The sequence below is a fragment of the Mizuhopecten yessoensis genome, unplaced genomic scaffold (assembly GCF_002113885.1).
Source record: "Mizuhopecten yessoensis strain PY_sf001 unplaced genomic scaffold, ASM211388v2 scaffold4999.1, whole genome shotgun sequence".
NCBI classification, from domain to species: domain Eukaryota; kingdom Metazoa; phylum Mollusca; class Bivalvia; order Pectinida; family Pectinidae; genus Mizuhopecten; species Mizuhopecten yessoensis.
The window spans coordinates 51,254-70,613 of NW_018405827.1; the positions used below are offsets into that span (position 1 = coordinate 51,254).

Genomic DNA, 19,360 nt, shown 5'->3' on the forward strand with positions numbered 1-19,360 from the left:
CCCTAACTCCAGTAATATACCAGGACTCTTATTGTCATGTTCCTGTTGAGAATACTTGAATAATAACCTATTTCACCTGTCACCTTAAAATTTAGCCCAAGTCATTTATGTGAACATAATTTCCTCTTTTCCAAGCAAAACAAGTTTCAATGAATTTCATTTTCAATAATGACCTTAAAAGTGGGTCAAATGTCATTTAATTGAACGATTCGATAATTATTCACTCCACACAGCTGAAATCAAATATCGTGACTAGACTTAGACTTCATGGTTCAGTAGAACTGGGTCACTGTCAGCCATACCTTTGCAAAAGGTCACAGGCACTGTGTAGCAGCTGAATTAAAAATAAAAACAAACACTGGTGAAACATGATGAATTTTAATACTTACACAACAAAGTTGAGAACATCTCTTTGATTGTTCCATTTAATGTACTGTACATGATCGTAAGAATTTCAGTATGATAACATTTTTTCTACTTTTTTTTCTTTTCTAGTATTTAAAAAAATAGTCTCAAGGATACTATGCATGGCATCAACTCTGCTCTTATTTGGGACAGGCGTAGGTTAGAAATTAACATCTTAACAATAATAAGTACCCAACAACTAGGAACCTGCTGTAAGAAATAATTAATACTGAAAAGGATTTCACGGAAAGAAAATCCTCCTTTCAGCACTTTACAGATTTCCCCGTCAATTGAAAAACTGAAAGCTACAATATTCCAAGAAGTTGACCAACAGGATACCATTGAATGGCAGGTATTCGTAAATTGTCAACCGATATCCTTCTCTGCATAAAATACTGCAATAAGGATATCACGGTGAAAGCCAAGGCTAAAAATGAATGATGAAAAAAAGTATAGTGAAATACAGCGAAAGGGAAATAGATCAAAACCTATGGACGGTAGTGTCAAATACAGACCAAAAATCAAATGCAACCGAAACTAGAAATAAACTTCTACATGGCGAAACAGGGGATAATGAAAAAAAGTATGTGCAACTTTTATAAAGTTTCTGTGTAATGGAAATGCTGGAAAATGGCATGGTTTTATTATTATTCTAGGTATACTAATGCTTAAGGTGGTTGTTTTATAGCTTTAAGTTAATAGTTAACAACTTGTTTAACAAATGGCAACTGAATTTCACATAACAGTATTTGCCATTTGACAGTCCTCCCTAACCTTATTTCAACGATAAATTAAAAAAAAAGAAAAAGACATATACGCTGGGTTTTGTACACACGCACACATCATACCGGAGTGCATACATACAATATAAATGAGTAGCATCTATGCAGCAGTCAATAAATTACTAATACGCTATATAATGTAGGCCCTCTGGCCAAAACAACTGATTTGTTGGCAATGTTAACGTTATAACACTTTTCTCTTCTTGTCTACTTTGAAATAAATCAGTTCCATATTTCACATGAAATATTTCTATCCTTACCAACTATCAATAATCTTATCTTTGCAAAAGTCCTTGCCAACTTTAATTAATTCCCGTCTTTGCCAACTTTTATTTTTTTATGAAATATTTTTTCCAGCTTTTAAGAACAACTTCCTATCTTTGCCAACTTTAAATATTTTTGTGAAATATTTCATCAAGGGCAATTTATATATATTTCTATCCGTGCTTACCTTTTTTAAATATATGGCCAACTAAGTATTTCTGTGAAATATTTCATCCTTGCCAACTTCAAGTATTTGTCCTTGCAAACTTTCAATATTTCTGTGAAATATTTTATCCACACCAACTTAAAATATGCCAACATTTAATATTCCTTTATTCATACCAACTTTTCATATTTGTCCTTACAAACTTTTAATATTTCTTTGAAATAGTTTATCCACACCAACTTTAAATATTTTATCTTTGCCAACTTTTGATATTCTTTGATATATCTTATCCATGCCTGTCACTTCTAAATCTAACTTGTTTCTATACATTCACTGTACTTTTCTTTACAACAGAGTTCACCAAACCGCGATTGATTGTAAAACTTGGTAAAACTCTTGGTAACAATTATTATGACTAGTTAATGAAGTGACGATGATAGAGCCAGGAATAGTGTTAATAAAAATGAAATAATTAAGGCCTCCAAAAATGAATTTTTCCCTCCTACATATATATCTCTTAGATACACGAAAAACGAACTAGTCCTGATCTCTTGAAAAGATACGACCTACAATTTTTTATATTTTTATATTAAATTATCTCCAAATTGAAAAAAATTCACATTTCCATATTTCAGCACAATCTGATTTCGGATTTCCTATGACTTCGGAAATAATGAAATTTTTATCTGATTCAGTTTAAACAAAGAAATAAAAAAAAATACAGTTCACTTTTATTTGATAATAAAAACATTTTGAATATTTCTTATTTGTATTAATGTGAACAGAATTCATATTACACTACATCAAACAATATCAAAATATAATGATTTCAGAAAACAAAGTGTGAGCTGGACTGTGGCATATTCTACTTTCTCAAGAAATCAGGACCTGGAATTTTTTGTTGTTATTTCTCGAGTTGTATCAAGTTGTTGGACAATTTGCATCTTTCAGTTTAGAATTCAAAAGAGAAAACAAATGATTTGATAGCACTAGTATGTATTGTAATATAACAATCTCTTGAGACACATAATAACAACATAAAAATAAGGAGACTATAAAAACCAAAAAAAAAGCTTGCAGCTTACGCATGCATTGAAATCTGACAATGTGAAATGTATGATGAATGTTGTTTAACAAAACGTGTAGGTACAAGAAGTGGTTTGAATTTCTAAATACCTATTTGTGAAGGGCCGACTTCCATCAGTACGAGTTATCTCCCTTTGAAACATACAGTATCTTCCCAATACCAGTATGGAGGTTTTATTCTTTGTTGATCAATTAATATTTTTTGGGGAATAATGTTACATTTTTGTTCATTTTTCAATCAATCATCACAATTAACTGAACACTGTGTTACATTTAAAATATCATTAATATGAGTAACAGAATTAATTCCTTCATTTTTCTGAAAATGGCATTATAAAACAGTACAACATCAATGTTGAGAAAGCAAAAAACTGTTAAAATCACTTTGTATTTAACAAGGAAAAAACAAAGGGGGAGCAGCTCATACTGTTAGAGGATAACTTTGTATTCCACAAATAAAGAATATATAGCTACAACTGGATTTACTATAAAAAATTGACAGTCAACATATTGCGTGTTGCCCCAGAATGATCAGTACATAACTGCTTCAAAACAAAAAATAATAACACAAATATAGCTCTTAAAATCGTTGAATTAAAAAAAGTTTCTCTTTCCTTGAAAACATTTTAAAACCTTCCATAATAATAACTTTCACATGTCCAGTACTTAGCGTCCAGGACCTCCAAATCTTCTTTGATTTTCATACCCGGATCAACCGATCACAAGTGATGGTGAAATTGCAAAACCATCTGATTGGTTCATTTGCTTCTTCAATGTAGTTTCAGAGAAGATTTGAGATCTCGGAGCTAGTGAGATTTTTGGTTTCCTAAACCCGTTGTTCCATCTTGAAAAGCTGCATCCATCACGGTTCTTTCAAATTGCTATTATAACATTATTTTATGAAGAATCCAAACCTCCTTCATCCTACAAATGTATAGTATATATATATCAATAATATATAAAGCAACAATCTACTATAGCATTTCACAATCAATCACCTGACTGAATAAAACTACTTAACTGAGTAACTATTAAAACAGACTATCTTAAGCCCAGACCCTCATGATACGGCACCAACTAATTATAGCTACAACGTAACAGGCGGCACCATTGCAACGCGGCCCTAACTAATTATAGCTACAACGTGATAGCCGCACCCTCATGATGTGGCACAAATTAACCATAGCAAGAAAAGACAGAACAGAATGAACTTATTCACAGGTAATAACAAGTACAAGTGTCAACAAGACTTCAAAAAAGATCAAATAAATACCAGCCTATAATATGTGAAATACAAGGCAAATTCAGCAATTTTTGTCCAATTATTACGTACTCCCAACGTGAACTTCTGTGCTTAAATAATATGACACCAAACCCTAAATATATATATTTATCTATACATAGACCAAAATTAGTTCGGAAAACAATCTAATCAAATTACCAATTGGTGACTATTTTAGCAAGAACATTAATACATGTTCAGGTACAGATTTCATACCCAATTCAAAACAGAAATTTCCAAAAGACAGAAAGCTGAAAAGATATAATCAATAATAATCATGATTACAGAATTGTAATCAATGAACCAATTTGACACAATGTCAAAGATATGGGTAAGATTTTAACACAAAACACTGACACAAGGTCTGACACAAGGTTTTAAGCAGCAAATGGCTGCACACATTTTATGTATGTAATATCACAATGTAGCACACTAGACTTACCTCCCCTTCTCACTACGTCCCAGTACAAGTGTACTGGTAGCGGAATATTTGCAAGCTTGACAATGGCAATTCCTCCATCATTTCTATATATATATGTAAATGATCATATGATTATCAATTTCATTAGTGGTCTGAACATTGAACTTCTTTTTTTTTTATATATAAATTTATACAAGGTATACAAAATATTGTCATATAAAATGATGTCATTTTAATCGCCAATTGATAATAAAAACACATTTTCAGCTGTCATTTTGAGTTAAAAAGCAGCTCTGACTTGCTTTAAAGAATATTCAAAATAAAAACAAGCACTTTTATCAGAAGAAGTCACATTGATCCAATGTTGCTAGCTGTTCTGGGGGGAATACAAAATGACCCTAGCCCACAACGGCTAACTTAAAACCTTGTTTTGCTGCACCAAAACAGACCACATAACCACACTACCCAACAGACTCACTGACTCTCTGATAGATCTGACTAGCCTACCCATTGTCTTGTCACCAGGTCCCAGCACCCTCATACCACAAACTATCCACAAACTGGTTACATGAGGATGTACTGTGCCATTTGCCAAACTACCAACCAAATTCTCAACCAAGTCCAGATCTGTCAATTTAACTATTTTCCATAAATATACAATGTACCCAGAGAAGTGATGGGCCAAATTCATACTTAATCAAATCGGATGCCTTCAATGCCAATTACAATTTGTGGAATGGTGATGCTATCGAGCTTGCCAGGTCTGCTAATTTGACCAGATTTCCATGTCTGGATACATCGTATCCAAAGATGCAATATGTGCTGAATTCAACCCAATCCAAACAGATTTCTACCTTGTGAAACATGAGTATGTTAATCAACAAAGCGCAAGTCTGACTGGCAACAAGCATGCACATGATCCACAATTCGAGCATTTCAACCCGACATCACATCCCAATACCGACTCTACATAAAGCTATGACGCCCCTACTGGCGACACCGGCGACACCATCGAAAACCACAGGCTAAACCCACACCATGTCATGTTCTATCATTTATACACAATCACGGAAAACTTTCCACAAAGACGATGAAGTGACACACTGTACAGACTGCGGTCTACCAGGGAGCACTATCTCACGAATGTAAAATAGGGTCACTCCCATAGAGTTGCTTTAAGTGTTATAAGCAAACGAAGGAAATGTGCTTCATGATAACTCGTCTTAGAAACAAAAAACTAAAGGGAAAATGATATGGTTGCATGAATGTACCTTGTATCACTGTAAATATTTCGTGTACAATCTACACAAAAATCCTCTGAATTCATACAATCGTTCATTGCATTCTGCTCAAACATAAGCATCTCAAATATGTTAATTCAATTAAAATGCCTTTGTACAGCAAGTCAACTGTTCTGTTTTCTTTTTTTAAATATTAGATTTCAATCATACTAAAACATTGAAAGACTATATAGACCTATTCATCAGAACGGTTTCTCACTGCTTTGGCCATGGGGTCTTGTCTATGACAAATCAGGTCCTTTTTTTTCTGATTGTGTCATGACCAATTTTGAACACAATTCCATGCGCTCATGATTCTTCGGTCAGCCCTCGCGGAGCACTGCGTATACAGCGATATTTATGCCTCAGTAGCTGTGTTTTCGCTGTAGAATCACACTATAGCCTGCTCGACTCTGAATTATAATATTTCCTTAACTGCATCACCCATGAGTTTGTATCAATCCTAAAACAACCCTCATCACAAAGCACATTCCCTCTGTTCCTCCTTTTGTTTATTGGCTGTTGTTATCCCCCTTGGCACTGGATCCAGGCCTGTCCGCATACTCTGATAACATATCACGAAACCTTCCCCATGACCTCTCAGGAATGGTGATGGCGGTACGATAATTTGTGCGGACCTAAAATTAGTAGAAAACAATCAAAGAAACTTTTAATGAGAGAAATAAAAGGAGAGGAAAACGTAGAAATTTTAACATACTGAAGTTCATCCTTAACACACATTTTTGGATTGATTAAAGAGAAGAAAGAGATTGTAGCACATCAATAACACAGTTTGTATAATTTTTTACAAAATCTTAAAAGTTGATCTTTTTGGTAATTTGAAAAATTTTGGGATTTGACTCTTCAAACCATTGACAGCATAAAATTGTCCATTTAACAGTTCACATTCATAGCATGCATGTCTAGGGCCTATTCAATGGGTCTGTTCAATGGACCTAAGTGTAGATGCTAATAAACACCTGAAAGGACACGACACATCTACTTGTAATACAACATTTGATAGATTGTATCACAAGTCAGTGCTTACCTCGGACACTCTAAGGTAGACGCCACGGCGATTTGATCCTACGTCGAAGTAAAACACTTTGTTTTCTACTCTCAAGTACTTGCTATCAGGTAGCTCGCTCTGTCCTTCTACAAAGCAATGAAACAAAAGAATTCTTGAAAGTAAAAAGCTACAAAAAAATTCATAAGGAGGTAATAAAATAATTTTAGCTGTAGACTAATAGCATTATTCTCTACCTTAACAACAAATTAATGAATTCAAGAATTTAATCCCCCGAGTCGGCTCAAGGGTTCAGAATTTCAGATTTCCTGTTTTGTCATATACTTTCGAGGTACCTAGGGAATAGNGGGGGGAGAGAGAATAGCAGGGATGCTGCAATAGGCTGTTGATCTAAATGTAATGATACAAGGGAGAATGAGTTGCGACGTCCACTATAGTAGTAAGTTTAGTGAGGTTCGGTAAATACTAGTTGATGGATTCCTAAATGGTAGTGATTGGCAATCGGTTTTCAATCATTATTGGTTTGTAATCCAAGCAGTTAAGTGATTGATGATCAATTTCATCATTGGTTTACAACTTTTTAAGCTGAATACCCAAATAAAGAGAAAACACCATTTTCAGGTTTTGTTGTTTTATAATGAATGGATAACAAGCATCTTCTATGCAGTTTTGTCAATCACATATATATTAAAACATAAATTTAAATAAATTACTTTCAGAGCTGTGCATAATTTACATTATATATACATTTGACATTTTGATTTTAAAATAAATTATATCAATTTAAATATGAAATTTGTAATCAATAAGCAGAATTGGAAAGGACAAACCAATCAATTTTCGATTATAATCAATCGTCAGCCTTCACTATTAAATGGAATTCACTATAGGCTGGCCATTATAAAAGTCAAAGAGTGATTTAATTTTCATTGTAATGTCACAAGTAAATCTAGGATGTAGACCTGCATCTAGGGGTTGCCAGAGAAAGGGGAGATACTCAGTGAGGGTGGGAGAAACACTTGGCTTTTGATTACGCAACACCTCATGATCATTTAGTACTCTAATTGAGACCTCCAAAGAAAACACAAATAAATTCGGTGAAAATTGAAAAAAAATGAAAATTCCTCTAACCTTTGACTTGTTAAAATACTGTGTATAGAACTTCAACCAAGAAAATGTATTGATATGGACAATAAAAATGGACTTCTTTAATATTAGTTTTACATTGTAAATACAGAAAACATTTCAAATTCTTCTAAATTAGCATGTTTGAAGTTTTCATTGAGCAACTTGAAACTTGATGCGCGTAGTAAATAGGATGGCAAAATTCTGTTAACCACTCAAGGAATAATTGTCTAAAAGGAATAGTCTACCATACAGACTACGAGAGATTTACAAAATAGTTCAACAATGTAGAAATTATAAACTCTTGTATTCCAGTCATTTTAACATTTTTCTTGAAAGTATATACTGTGAAAACGATCACCAAGGGTAGCCATGTCTTTGAAATATATACTTGTCTTGAGTAAAATTGTAAATTAAACATTGAGGCAAAAATTGTGATACATAAATTTAAAGCTAATACCTAGTTTTAAAGCAATGGACGAGTGAACTCTTTGAATTTGCATGGCAAAAAAATTAGCTGGGTGAAAATACTGTTATTGTACATCAGACAAATGTGAAATACCAAGCAAAGCAATGCCAATGATTCCTGCAGAAATAACAGAGGCTGACAGTGACAAAGCCATTCTTGGCGCATAATACAAGACTGGTTTTTTAACTACTTTGGGACTATATAGGGCTCCAGGGCTTTGGAGCTGCATGCATCCAATTGAAACGTTAACCAAAAGTCTTTCTTCCTTTTATTTTCAAATTTCTATATGGGATTATTCAACAAGAAATATTAATACAAAAACTATTTCCTAAGAGACAGTTACTTAAAATTTTAACATTGGAAGGAATTAAGTAATTAATTGAAGGGTTAAGTAGTGAATTACCTAATGTTTTCTGTATACGATTCAATGAAAGAAGCAAATGTACATGTGTACTACGTATACTGTGATTGGGATGATCTTTTTGGATGAATTTGTCTTTAATTGAAAAATATAGTGCTTTGCAAAAATATACCCTGCTATCTAGCTATAAGCCCATGCCTGGTAGTAAGCCCATCCATCTTTTTCAGGTGTCTCTGAAATATCACTGCAATAATTGCATCCCCATCTTTGATCCCACATTAAAAAGACTTACCATATTATTGCAGTATTATAACAGTATAAGTCAAGAGTTTGGAAGCATAGTAATAATCAAATCAGAAGGTTTTAACTTCACAATGTTCATATTAGATTTTTCATTGTTTTAATTCAGTAATCATTATACATGAAATTTACAAGGATCACTTCATCATTATAAATTGAAAAACAAATTTGGTATTTTTTTCAATTCATTATCCAAATTCATTACAAAATTAAAAAAAATAAGTATGTTATAATATATATAGATCAAATGTTAGTTGAAATGTTTTTGTTTTAAATGAATGTTCAAAATGTTCAGAAGATTGTGAAATCGTGAATCATAAATAAAAGGCCCAAAATGAATATATATATCATGTGTTTCAGGTTAGATATATACAAGTGTAGATCTAAAACTTTGTACATTTGTGGGTAAAAATTAAATTTACTACAGAACTGTACCAATATTTCAGTAAAAATTAATCAATCACTGCCACATTTACAAAGTTTATATAAATATGGCATTTGGGGAAATTCCTGCTTTTTTTTCTGGTATGAAAACAACCAATCTGATTAAAATCGTATGTTACATGGCTTCGTTAACTTCGTACTACTCCTGAACATCAGAGTGTGCAGCGGTCAGGGTCATTAAATTTTGACCAATCAGAGACCCTCTTTCAAAAGGGCGCTCGGAGTTGTAACAAATATGGCGGACATTGATGAGAATGATGCGAAAGTTCTGAAGTTATTTGAGATTGATCGTCTGAAACCTGAACAGAAAAAGATATTCGAAACTTTATTAGAGAAGAAAGACTGTATGGCGGTGTTGCCTACGCAATTATTACCCAATGGGTACTTTTCCTTGGCGTCGCAGAAACGTCAGTTCCCGCCACCATATTTGTTTGGAAAACTAATCTGTTCGATACCCCTCGCTATTTATGTATCAACCATGATATTCCGATTCGCTGGCAAATTTTTGCCAGCGCGCCTCTGATTGGTTCTTCTAAAGGTCACTTGAACATGACCCTGACCGCGGCACATTCAGATGTTCAGGCGGAGCCATGTAACAGATGATTTTAATCAGATTGGAAAACAACAACTTAGCAAACAATTTTCTTTTGCTTAAAATATTGCTCGAAATTTTTCAAGTTGCCAGGAAAACAGTACGATTCGTCAAGATTCCTGATACACACATTTGTCAGGCCTTAAACAGAGAGAAAAGCAGAAAGCAGAGTACTGGACAGCTTCACAAAACAAAATGATATGTACCATCAGACTCACCGTGGTCGTCCGTCCCAAACTCATCTAGAATATCAGTCAGGGAGTCTCGAAATTCTATCATTCCTTGGGCCGGAATGGCTATTTGAGAACGTGGTCCGCCTCTGGTGCGTGTTTGAGACACCTGTAGTGATGAAGTAAGTCAACATGATGTGATTGTGAAATATTTCTGAAGGAATGATGAAAATCAAATTACCTATAAAGGTTAGTACTATGTGTATACAGTTTGGGGTTGCTTCAAAATCCATCAAAACTGAAAACCTTTAACTTGTTCATCCCTGAAGACACATTTGAACTCTTCAAAACCAAAGGTTTGAATATTCCATTACAAAATTTCAGGGGTGAATTAATGAGTTAATTGAGTTATCAAATCCCCGTTTCTATAATTCTGAATACCTCCCTGATAATATTGTGATAATATTGTGTTTTCAATTAGGCTACCATTGTAATCAGTTGAAATTTGCTTATTAATAAGTGATGAAGTATAATTTCTATGCTCAAAAAATTGGTGAGTGAACTTTGAGTGATGATATTGTTGCAATTGGCCATTGGTAATTAATCCAACAAACACTAATGCACTTTTACAACACCTAGTCGAAAAAGCAAAAGGTAGATTGAAAATTTGATACTTACACTCACCCTGAGAAACCTGCCCCTCTGGTTCTCTTTCAGGTCTAGGTAATATCGTCTGTTGTCCTTCACCATAGTCTCACTCTTCAGTTTACCATCTTCTGGAAGGCTGTCTGGATTCGGAGGACCTACAACAATAACCCTGGTACATTAACAGACCTTCAAGTCGCCCACATCCTGTGGTTATGATTCAGAAATTGAGCTCTCAATCAACACTTCCATGTATTCTGAAGGGACAATTGAAACAACCACATCTTTGGGAAGTATGTGATCTGCATGAAGCTGAAACTGGATTCAAAAGCTTTTCTTTGGTATCTTAATAGCACAACTTTTGACATATCATCTTTAGGAAGGCTATCTGGATTCAAAAGATCCATAAGTTCTTGATTCAGATGTTATTTTATTCAGAAAATGTTATATATATTGCTGGAAGTGGAAAGAGTGTGTCCACCTTGTATCATCTCTAAAAGTATAATTTCAGTAAGGTGGCTCCAAGGATGGAGGGATGGAGAGATGGAAGGATGGACAGATGTATCATACCTTCTTCACCCTCCCCAATTACATTGCCCAGTATATGAGAATATATCTCAGCCAGTCACACACCCATGGCCTCAATGGCCATCTTGTAATTTATGAATTAACAAATTATTAGAAATTTGGTAAAGATATTACTGATCACTCTGGAATTAGTGACAGATTAAATTACTTAGCCAATCATGAGTAAAAAGTAAAACAAACATCTAAAAGTGTTTACTATGTACTGGTATGATAAATTTAAAGTTGGGACAGCATGAGAAATTTCTTAATTGAGGGTGATTTGATTGCTTAGTTTGGGTGGCAAGCACACATTTCAACATCAATAAACTTAACAATATTACATCAAATAATATTAAACAATTTTTGTTATAAAGCGTCATATAAAATTATTCAAAGGCACTATACATGATGAACAAAAGCATCAATCTAGAGTTATAAAATCTCTTCAGCTGGATTTTACGGCTGTTCCTATCTGAACAGGACTATAATCCTGTCTACACTGTAAGTTATATAAAGCTGTTGTCACATGACAGTTCATGGAGTACAGTATATGGTGTGTCATCATGATATATGTAAACAAAATATTTACAGACATCCTGGTCAAACTGCTATCACAAAACAGATGGAAGTTGTGTAAACATGTACTTGTAGTTACAGCTGTACTGTCAGAGAGCAAGAACAATATTTTCTAGTCCTTCAGGATTTTGAAAAAGAACTTAAAGAAGTTGAAATTAAATACAAAGAACAAGATGGAAAAGTCAGTGAAACCAACATATGATCCCTGAATTATAACCTCCTGTTTTTTTCTTTTTTTTGGAGGTGGTTGGGGCATATGCTCAAATTATAGACCTATCATCCTAATGCTTTTCCACAGATATCCTGAAACTCAAACATATCTCCATCCTCCTCAGGGGCATTAGCCATTTTAGTTTGCTTTAAATCTAATATCTTTTAAGAGACAGCATCTGAAAACCAGCACTTCCCAAACATTTAGATAGCCTCTGTGACCTTGATAATTTTACCCAGTGATCCCAAAATCAATAGGCATTCCTCTTCATTCATCGTTCAACCAAATTGGCTTACAAGTTACATAGAATTAATTGTTATGGTTTTACAATTATCATTGATAAATATTTTTATAGCTAGTGTGACCTTAACCTTTGACCTTCCCAGTTGTAACTTCTAAGGTCCATCAACCATCAAAATGTTGTTAAGGTATGAAAATTATAGCATCAAGAAACTTGTGATTTCCTCAAATTTATATATATATTATTTAAAATAGATTCTATGATCTTGACTTTTGACATGGGGACCTTAAAGCCGATAGGTTTTCCCCCTTCCTTTGGGGCATCATTCACACGAATTTGATAGGATAAACCCTTTTAAAGTAATAATCCAGAAACCATCTGTTTTGGTCACTCAGTCAAAAAGAGACATGGAGAAACTGACGACCATATGCTCAAGAAAAAAATGGTAAATGCAATACCATAAACCCATTAATATGACAGGTATTATTACACCACCACTCTAGAAATCAAAACCTGTTTTTATAGTGGGAAAAACCTGGGAGGTTTATTCTGTACTTATAATTTAAATAACACAGAACTGCAGAGAGTTGCAGAAATGTGTCCACTTATTCAAAATGGCATTCAAGGACCACAAGATCTGAGCTTACTGAACACCTAGCAATGAAAAACTTATGCACAGTACAAACTAGAACTGTAAGCCAAAGGCTAACTAATACCCTGGCTGCTATATAAACCAGAATTGTAAGTTGAACGCTTACTAATAAGGCAAAGCATTGCAAAGCAATCCACGTCTCCCATCAGTAACAAGGATTTTGCACAAAGGAGCATACCTCCATCAAAAAGGGTCGAAATCCCAAATTAAATGCCGGTGCACAACTACATAAAATACTGATCATTCATGCAAAGTTTCACTGAAATCCACCTGTTAGTTAAGGAGGAGGCTTCCGACAAGTTACTGTAGACGACAGACAGACATTCAGACAGGGTGATTCGAGTATATACACACACACACCCCTCCCCCCTAACTTCGCTGCGGGGGTATACCGGTAACTACCCATACAACTAAAGCAGCATGGAATTATTTCAAAGTGTCTATGTTTTAATTGTAAATGAATACTGTAAAATTCTGAGCCAGCAAAATCTGGAAGAAGATTTTATTATGTTTCCTGTTCATTTAGTATCATATTTATCGCAATACATCCAAAATGGTAGGTGAGTCCTGTATCTAGATAAATTGTCTCAAATATCTTAAGAAAATGTATCATTACCTTCCTAATAATAAAACTGTTTGCCACTAAACCATCCAGTTTTCATAATGTATAACATGTTTACTACAAAGCAATTCCTTTGTATATAACTTTAAACAAATACGTGACCTCTGTGTAATCTACTAGGGGATGTCTCCTGATCACAAATAGTGAAATAACTTATATAATTAGGTCACCCTGGTTGGAGTGCATCAATTTTTACTAACAACTTACCGAGGGAAGCATAATGTTCACTGAAATCTGTTAGATAATCTCTAAATTCAGCTGCTATAGACATGGCCAGAAGGAGGCGAGTTTTCTTCCCACCTGCACCAACCTGTTGAGAAGAAACAGTATGAGAATTTATGTAATCATTAAGGCTCATGCATACAACTTATAATTATGACTTCGGGGAAGCTAGGAGTAGTAGTACTGTGGAAACTGGAAACTGTTTATTACGATATCATATTTGCCAGAGAATATTATGATTTACCAAGTTTCAAAGATCAGTTGAAAAATGTAGGAGATTGCCAAAGTAAACAAAGGGCAATAACTTTTGCAAAAATTGTGAAATCAAAATTCTTTTCAAGGAAACACAACAACAAAAAGTGTGTTATATTTGTCCCGTAACCTAATATTTTGCTGCAATATGTGTCAATTACCTCACAAGAGAAAGTAATTTGCATAGAAACAATAACAACCATATAAATGACAAAATGTTCCCCTTTTTAATATTATCAAGAATTCTTCACAATTTTGATTTCCCGCACCAGGGCAGTATGCCCAGGTTTCAACACTTCTTATAAAGAGACATGGAAAATCAACCTGCAATGCGGTTGGAAAACTATTGTTTAAATGATTAAAAACACACCACTTCCTTCTGAAGTAATATTTTCATTGAAATCGGTATGGTTTTCTAACATGACATGTTAAGGTTATTGCTCATGTTTATAAAAATGCATCTTGGTTTTTTTATCAGAATTTGTGCTAGAAAATGATGGAAGGGCTTATCGTTTCCATTTGACACAGAGCTAGAGTGTATTTTGGATAGCAATTAACTAATGCACAGGTTTTGATTAGACTGCAACATATATATATATGACAATTGAGCAGCAAGTGAAGGTCTATCTATCGTTTTCCACTGATGGGGTGAAGCGAGGTCTGATTTTACCTGGAAGGCAGGTTAGGTGTGCTGTGTAACAATCACCTTAGGCGATGTACAGTTATAATCAGCCAGACTTACGGTTCAGGTGTCACACACAGACAACTTACCTGAGTTTTTAACTTATTAAATCTATTCACGGCAGAAAAAAATATAATAAGTGGGGTCCAATGTTTCGCCATGTTATGATTAAACATATATATCTCTCATTTCCGTGAGTGTAAAATAGAGCTGTCCAAAGTAAGATAGGGTGTAAGGGATTTCTATCTTACACCTCATTTCACGTGATGTGACGACACAAAGTACAATGGCTCAACAATAACGCGACATAAAGAATTGGAAAACTCTGATGCTGCAATGCAGAAAAGGCGACGTGATGAAATTAAATCCTTTTAGTGCTTGTACAATATATTTACGGTTCACATTAAAAAGATGAAACTAATTTTTCAGTGCAAACTGTGTTTGCTAATATTGAGTATGCTTAGTCACGCTGATAGATTCGTTTTCGTCAATAAACCGCAGAGGAAAAGTTGATATTTCCACAATAGTACCCAGTCCAAAAGCATTTTCATGGTATCTGCATGAGCTTGTTCTGTAGTTGGAATGAGAGAAAAAAAGTATACTCTTTCATGACAAGGGGTGTAGGATAGGTAAATTCCACCATCAGGATTTTTAAATTTGACAAAACCCTCGGCTACCAAATTTGAAAACCCCTGGGCATGAAAGAGTCTTATTGTTTACTTAGTTTATATAGAAAAAAATTGGTACATCTGTACATTGAAAAAATATAATAATAAGCAAGTTATCATAATATCTGATATGATACCATGGCCACTGTAATACTAATAAAGTTAAGTTTAGTTTATTTTCCGATACAGGATCTATATGATCTTCTCCACCAGACTCAAACATGCTTTTTAAATATATATGTAGACTTGTACACATATATATGAAAGTTCGGGTATGAACATCACATACATATATATATATGTAAGCTCCGTAATCATAAATAATTTCCTGATCAATCCAGTGTTTATCAAGTCTGTTCTTAAATGTTTTTATTGATGGTGCTGATATTACACCCTCTGGAAGACTGTTCCATAGTTTTACTACTTGTAGAGAAAGAAGTTTTTCTTTATTTCAATGTTAGAATGTTGTGGGTCAAGTTGTTTGGAATGCCTGCCCCCTAGCTAGTTTGGGACCATGCTTTTCGGAATAGTCCTGCCGCAATTCAAGGAAATCTGATGCGTTTCGATCATAGACACTGGTCACTTCTTATCTTGTATATTTCTATGACATCACCTCTTGAACTTCTGTAACTCAAAGTAGGTAGATTTAGTTTTTTTAGCTACTCCGGATATGGTAGATCCCTAAATCCCAGTATTTGTTTCGTTGCCCTTCATTGAACTCATTTCAGCATATCAATATGTTTAGCTTTATATGGGAACCATACCATGTTTGAATATATTCTAGATAAACTCTAACTAGAGTTTATATAATACCGGAAAAGTGCGTTCATTCATACATTGAAAAGTTCGTCGAATGATAGCGAACATTGAATTTGCCTTTTTTACCTGCACACTTATTTGGTCTTTAGATGTTAGGGCATTGTCTAGATCTACAATCACTCTAAGATCCTTCTCATGGCATACTTCTTTTAATGCTTCATTGCTTAAGTAATATGTTCGTTCAATTGACGCACGACCAATGTGCATAGATTTTACAGGATGAAATTTTAGCAGCCATTTGTTGCTCGGCTCCACTTGTAGAGTCTTTTCACATCCACCTGGACATCATTTGTATATTCAATCCCACATATCACTTTGTACATTTTAGTATCATCAGCAAAAAGGTAGCCAGTAGAGTTGATATTATCTCAAAGATCATTTATGTATATAGTACGAACAGAATGGGTCCCAGGGGGTGATCCTTGGGACTCTCATGATGTTATTTTAGTCCAACATGAATTTTCTCCTTTCAGCGATACCATTTGTTCTCTTTTTGAAATGAAACTTGTCATCCATTTAATAACCTGTTCACTTAACCTGTACATTGACATTTTATTTATTAATCTTTTATGTGGAACGGTATCAAAAGCTTTTTGTAAGTCCATGTAAATGCAAACTATGGATAAACCTTGATCTAAAACATCTGTCCATTCGCCCAGTACCTTAATTAAGAAGCTGTAGAGAAGTAGTGAAAAATAAACTTACAAAAATTGTTTGATGTGTACAATAATTAAATGAACATCTTAACTGGATTTGGTTTTGGTAGTGGTTTGCCGTGTTTTGCCCGTCACGTAACGAAGCATTATTCTTCACTCCATCAATGTCATGACAGGTTACTGCAGCGCTTGACTGCACTGAATATTACAGAGGCTTTTAAAACGCTTAAATGATATGATTCAAAACAACTCAAAGGTAGAAAATGTACGCCAAACATTTGGTCCGGAATAACAATAGTGATTGCTGGACTAGCATATTTCACATGGACTGGAGTAGTTGAACTGTCAGGAAGGAATCATTGTTGCCTCGGCAATGAGTAATTTGCTAATTAATGATTCTAGTTTGATGCATTCATTTGTGTGAATGTTTCTTTCAAAGTGTAGTTTTGCCCTAAATGACTCGCATTGTCAATGGGCCGTGAAACAATACAAAAACAACCAAAATCTTACATAAAAATCCTTAAGCACAACATACTGCCAAACAGTGATTTTTCTAGCTATTTTCTTTCCAGTAAAATGGCAAATATAAAACGAAAACATGGTCCTTGGGTACTCAAAACACTGTTAGTTGTAATGATTAATCTATTTGTTACAAGAATGTACTTACTTCTGCTATTTTGATGAACCGTCCTCTACGATTCTGTTTGACATCCAAATAGAACCTTTTTGACTGAATCTGTAAAGTTTTTGTACACAGTTCCTGTTCAACAGACCCACCTGAAATGAAAAATATTGTCATTATGTATTTTAAAATACCAGTTCTGTATTAACAATCATCACAGCTAGCTCTAGCATAAATGTAAAAAGATTCCACTACCGTGACATTTATTTATGCTAGCCTGGATGGACATCAAAGCACAGGTATTTCTATAAAAATATCTGTTATCTTTAGTTGGACGCAAGCTTCAGGTATAAACAGCCCAAAGCAGGACCCTAAGGGTGAGCATGGAGTCCTTATGCTGGCTGGGATATCCAACAGAAATACTGATGGTAAGAAATGTAGATGGGAATAACATATTACAGGACCTTCTTTCATTAGTTGTGCTGTTAGCAGCCTTGCGGCTGAGTTAAATTTAAAAGGCTCAGAGAATGATTATTTGATGTTAAAAATAAACAACAGCTAATCAAGTCAATTACTACAGAAAAAAATAATTGCAGAATGTAGTACTAGCAGGCCTATGTCAACGATATGAAATTAATACCGAGGAAATGGTGACTGGTTTGTGATATTATGTTTATGTTTATATCAGTATGTACACATCATTTACTGCATTTATTGATGAATATAGGTGAAAAAGTCTACAACAGAATGAAGACATAGTGCAATGTATTATGGATATCCAAAAGTAACTTTACACATCTCAGTGCAGAATGCATGGTTCAAGGCCACTCCCACCTTGTATGCAATCTGGGTCAAACAAACGCTTATAATTCACCTGTCAAATCACATTTTTAACAAACATGCATGCCTTATCAATTAAGTCAAGACATTTCCAGTAATATTGTGATATTAAAACAAAACATGCATCCGTTTTTTGTGCTTTTCGTATAGACGGTAACTCATGAAATTCTTTAAAAATACACCTTCTTTCATAATAATACGAGCAGACGTCCACTTCCGACACTTCCGCACATTTTACTTTCGTATTTCTTAAACTGCCAGTGTAATGTGTTAACTTAGTTATGTTGAAGAAGGGATTTAATAAGTAACCTTTCTCTACAAACTTTGAATAGCAAGAGAACTACTCTCTCAGAAATACACACAAGTTTACGACAGATGTAATCGCCAGGTCTCGCCATGTTGGATTTTCAGCTGACACCGACATTCAACCACCTTCCGCGTGTATGATTATCATCTTCTAGTGGTTGTCACTTATAATTCTTGCTTCATGGACATCATAATACTTTGTAGATACATGGCTGTACTAAGTTTTAGAAAGGTCATACAATTATTTCGTTTATATTTTCGAAAATCGAAAGTGAGCTGGTGATTGTGTACAAAGTTGAAATGAACCTCTGTGTATTTCATACCAAAACAGCTACGTCAGCATAACATAAATGCATGGAATGCATGCTAATACATTAGTATTAGTACTAAAATATGTTATTAGTTTGCGTTAAGTGAAATTTAGATAGCTACCCTGGGCCTGCTGCGTCTCGTCACCACTCTCATGATCCGACATGGTGCAACCCTTCCTATGCAGCCAAAGCCTCCTTTCAATCCTCATGAATTATTCATGAGGTCAGGAAAAAGTAAACTTCTAAAATTAAAACAGTGATTAGTATGCGTCTTGTACCCAATAGTATTATTTT

The 19,360-nt window shown here is 34.3% G+C and overlaps 1 protein-coding gene across 4 annotated transcripts; it reads right to left on the reverse strand.

The window, feature by feature from the left end:
* Positions 1 to 364: 364 nt before the first annotated feature.
* On the reverse strand, positions 365 to 19,274 carry LOC110450102 (transcriptional activator protein Pur-beta-like). Of its 4 annotated transcripts, none has more exons than XM_021497361.1 (7): positions 19,188 to 19,274; positions 17,655 to 17,764; positions 13,896 to 13,998; positions 10,859 to 10,977; positions 10,223 to 10,343; positions 6,735 to 6,841; positions 365 to 6,324 (listed from the first exon to the last, which is right to left on the reverse strand). In XM_021497361.1, the coding sequence occupies exons 1-7, from the start codon at positions 19,228 to 19,230 to the stop codon at positions 6,199 to 6,201; spliced, it is 729 nt and encodes a 242-aa protein (XP_021353036.1). In that variant the 5' UTR covers positions 19,231 to 19,274; the 3' UTR covers positions 365 to 6,198. The 4 variants fall into 4 exon arrangements, with proteins under 4 accessions (XP_021353036.1, XP_021353033.1, XP_021353034.1 ...); XM_021497358.1 differs by having other exon boundaries at positions 10,211 to 10,343; XM_021497359.1 differs by having other exon boundaries at positions 10,853 to 10,977.
* Positions 19,275 to 19,360: the final 86 nt, after the last annotated feature.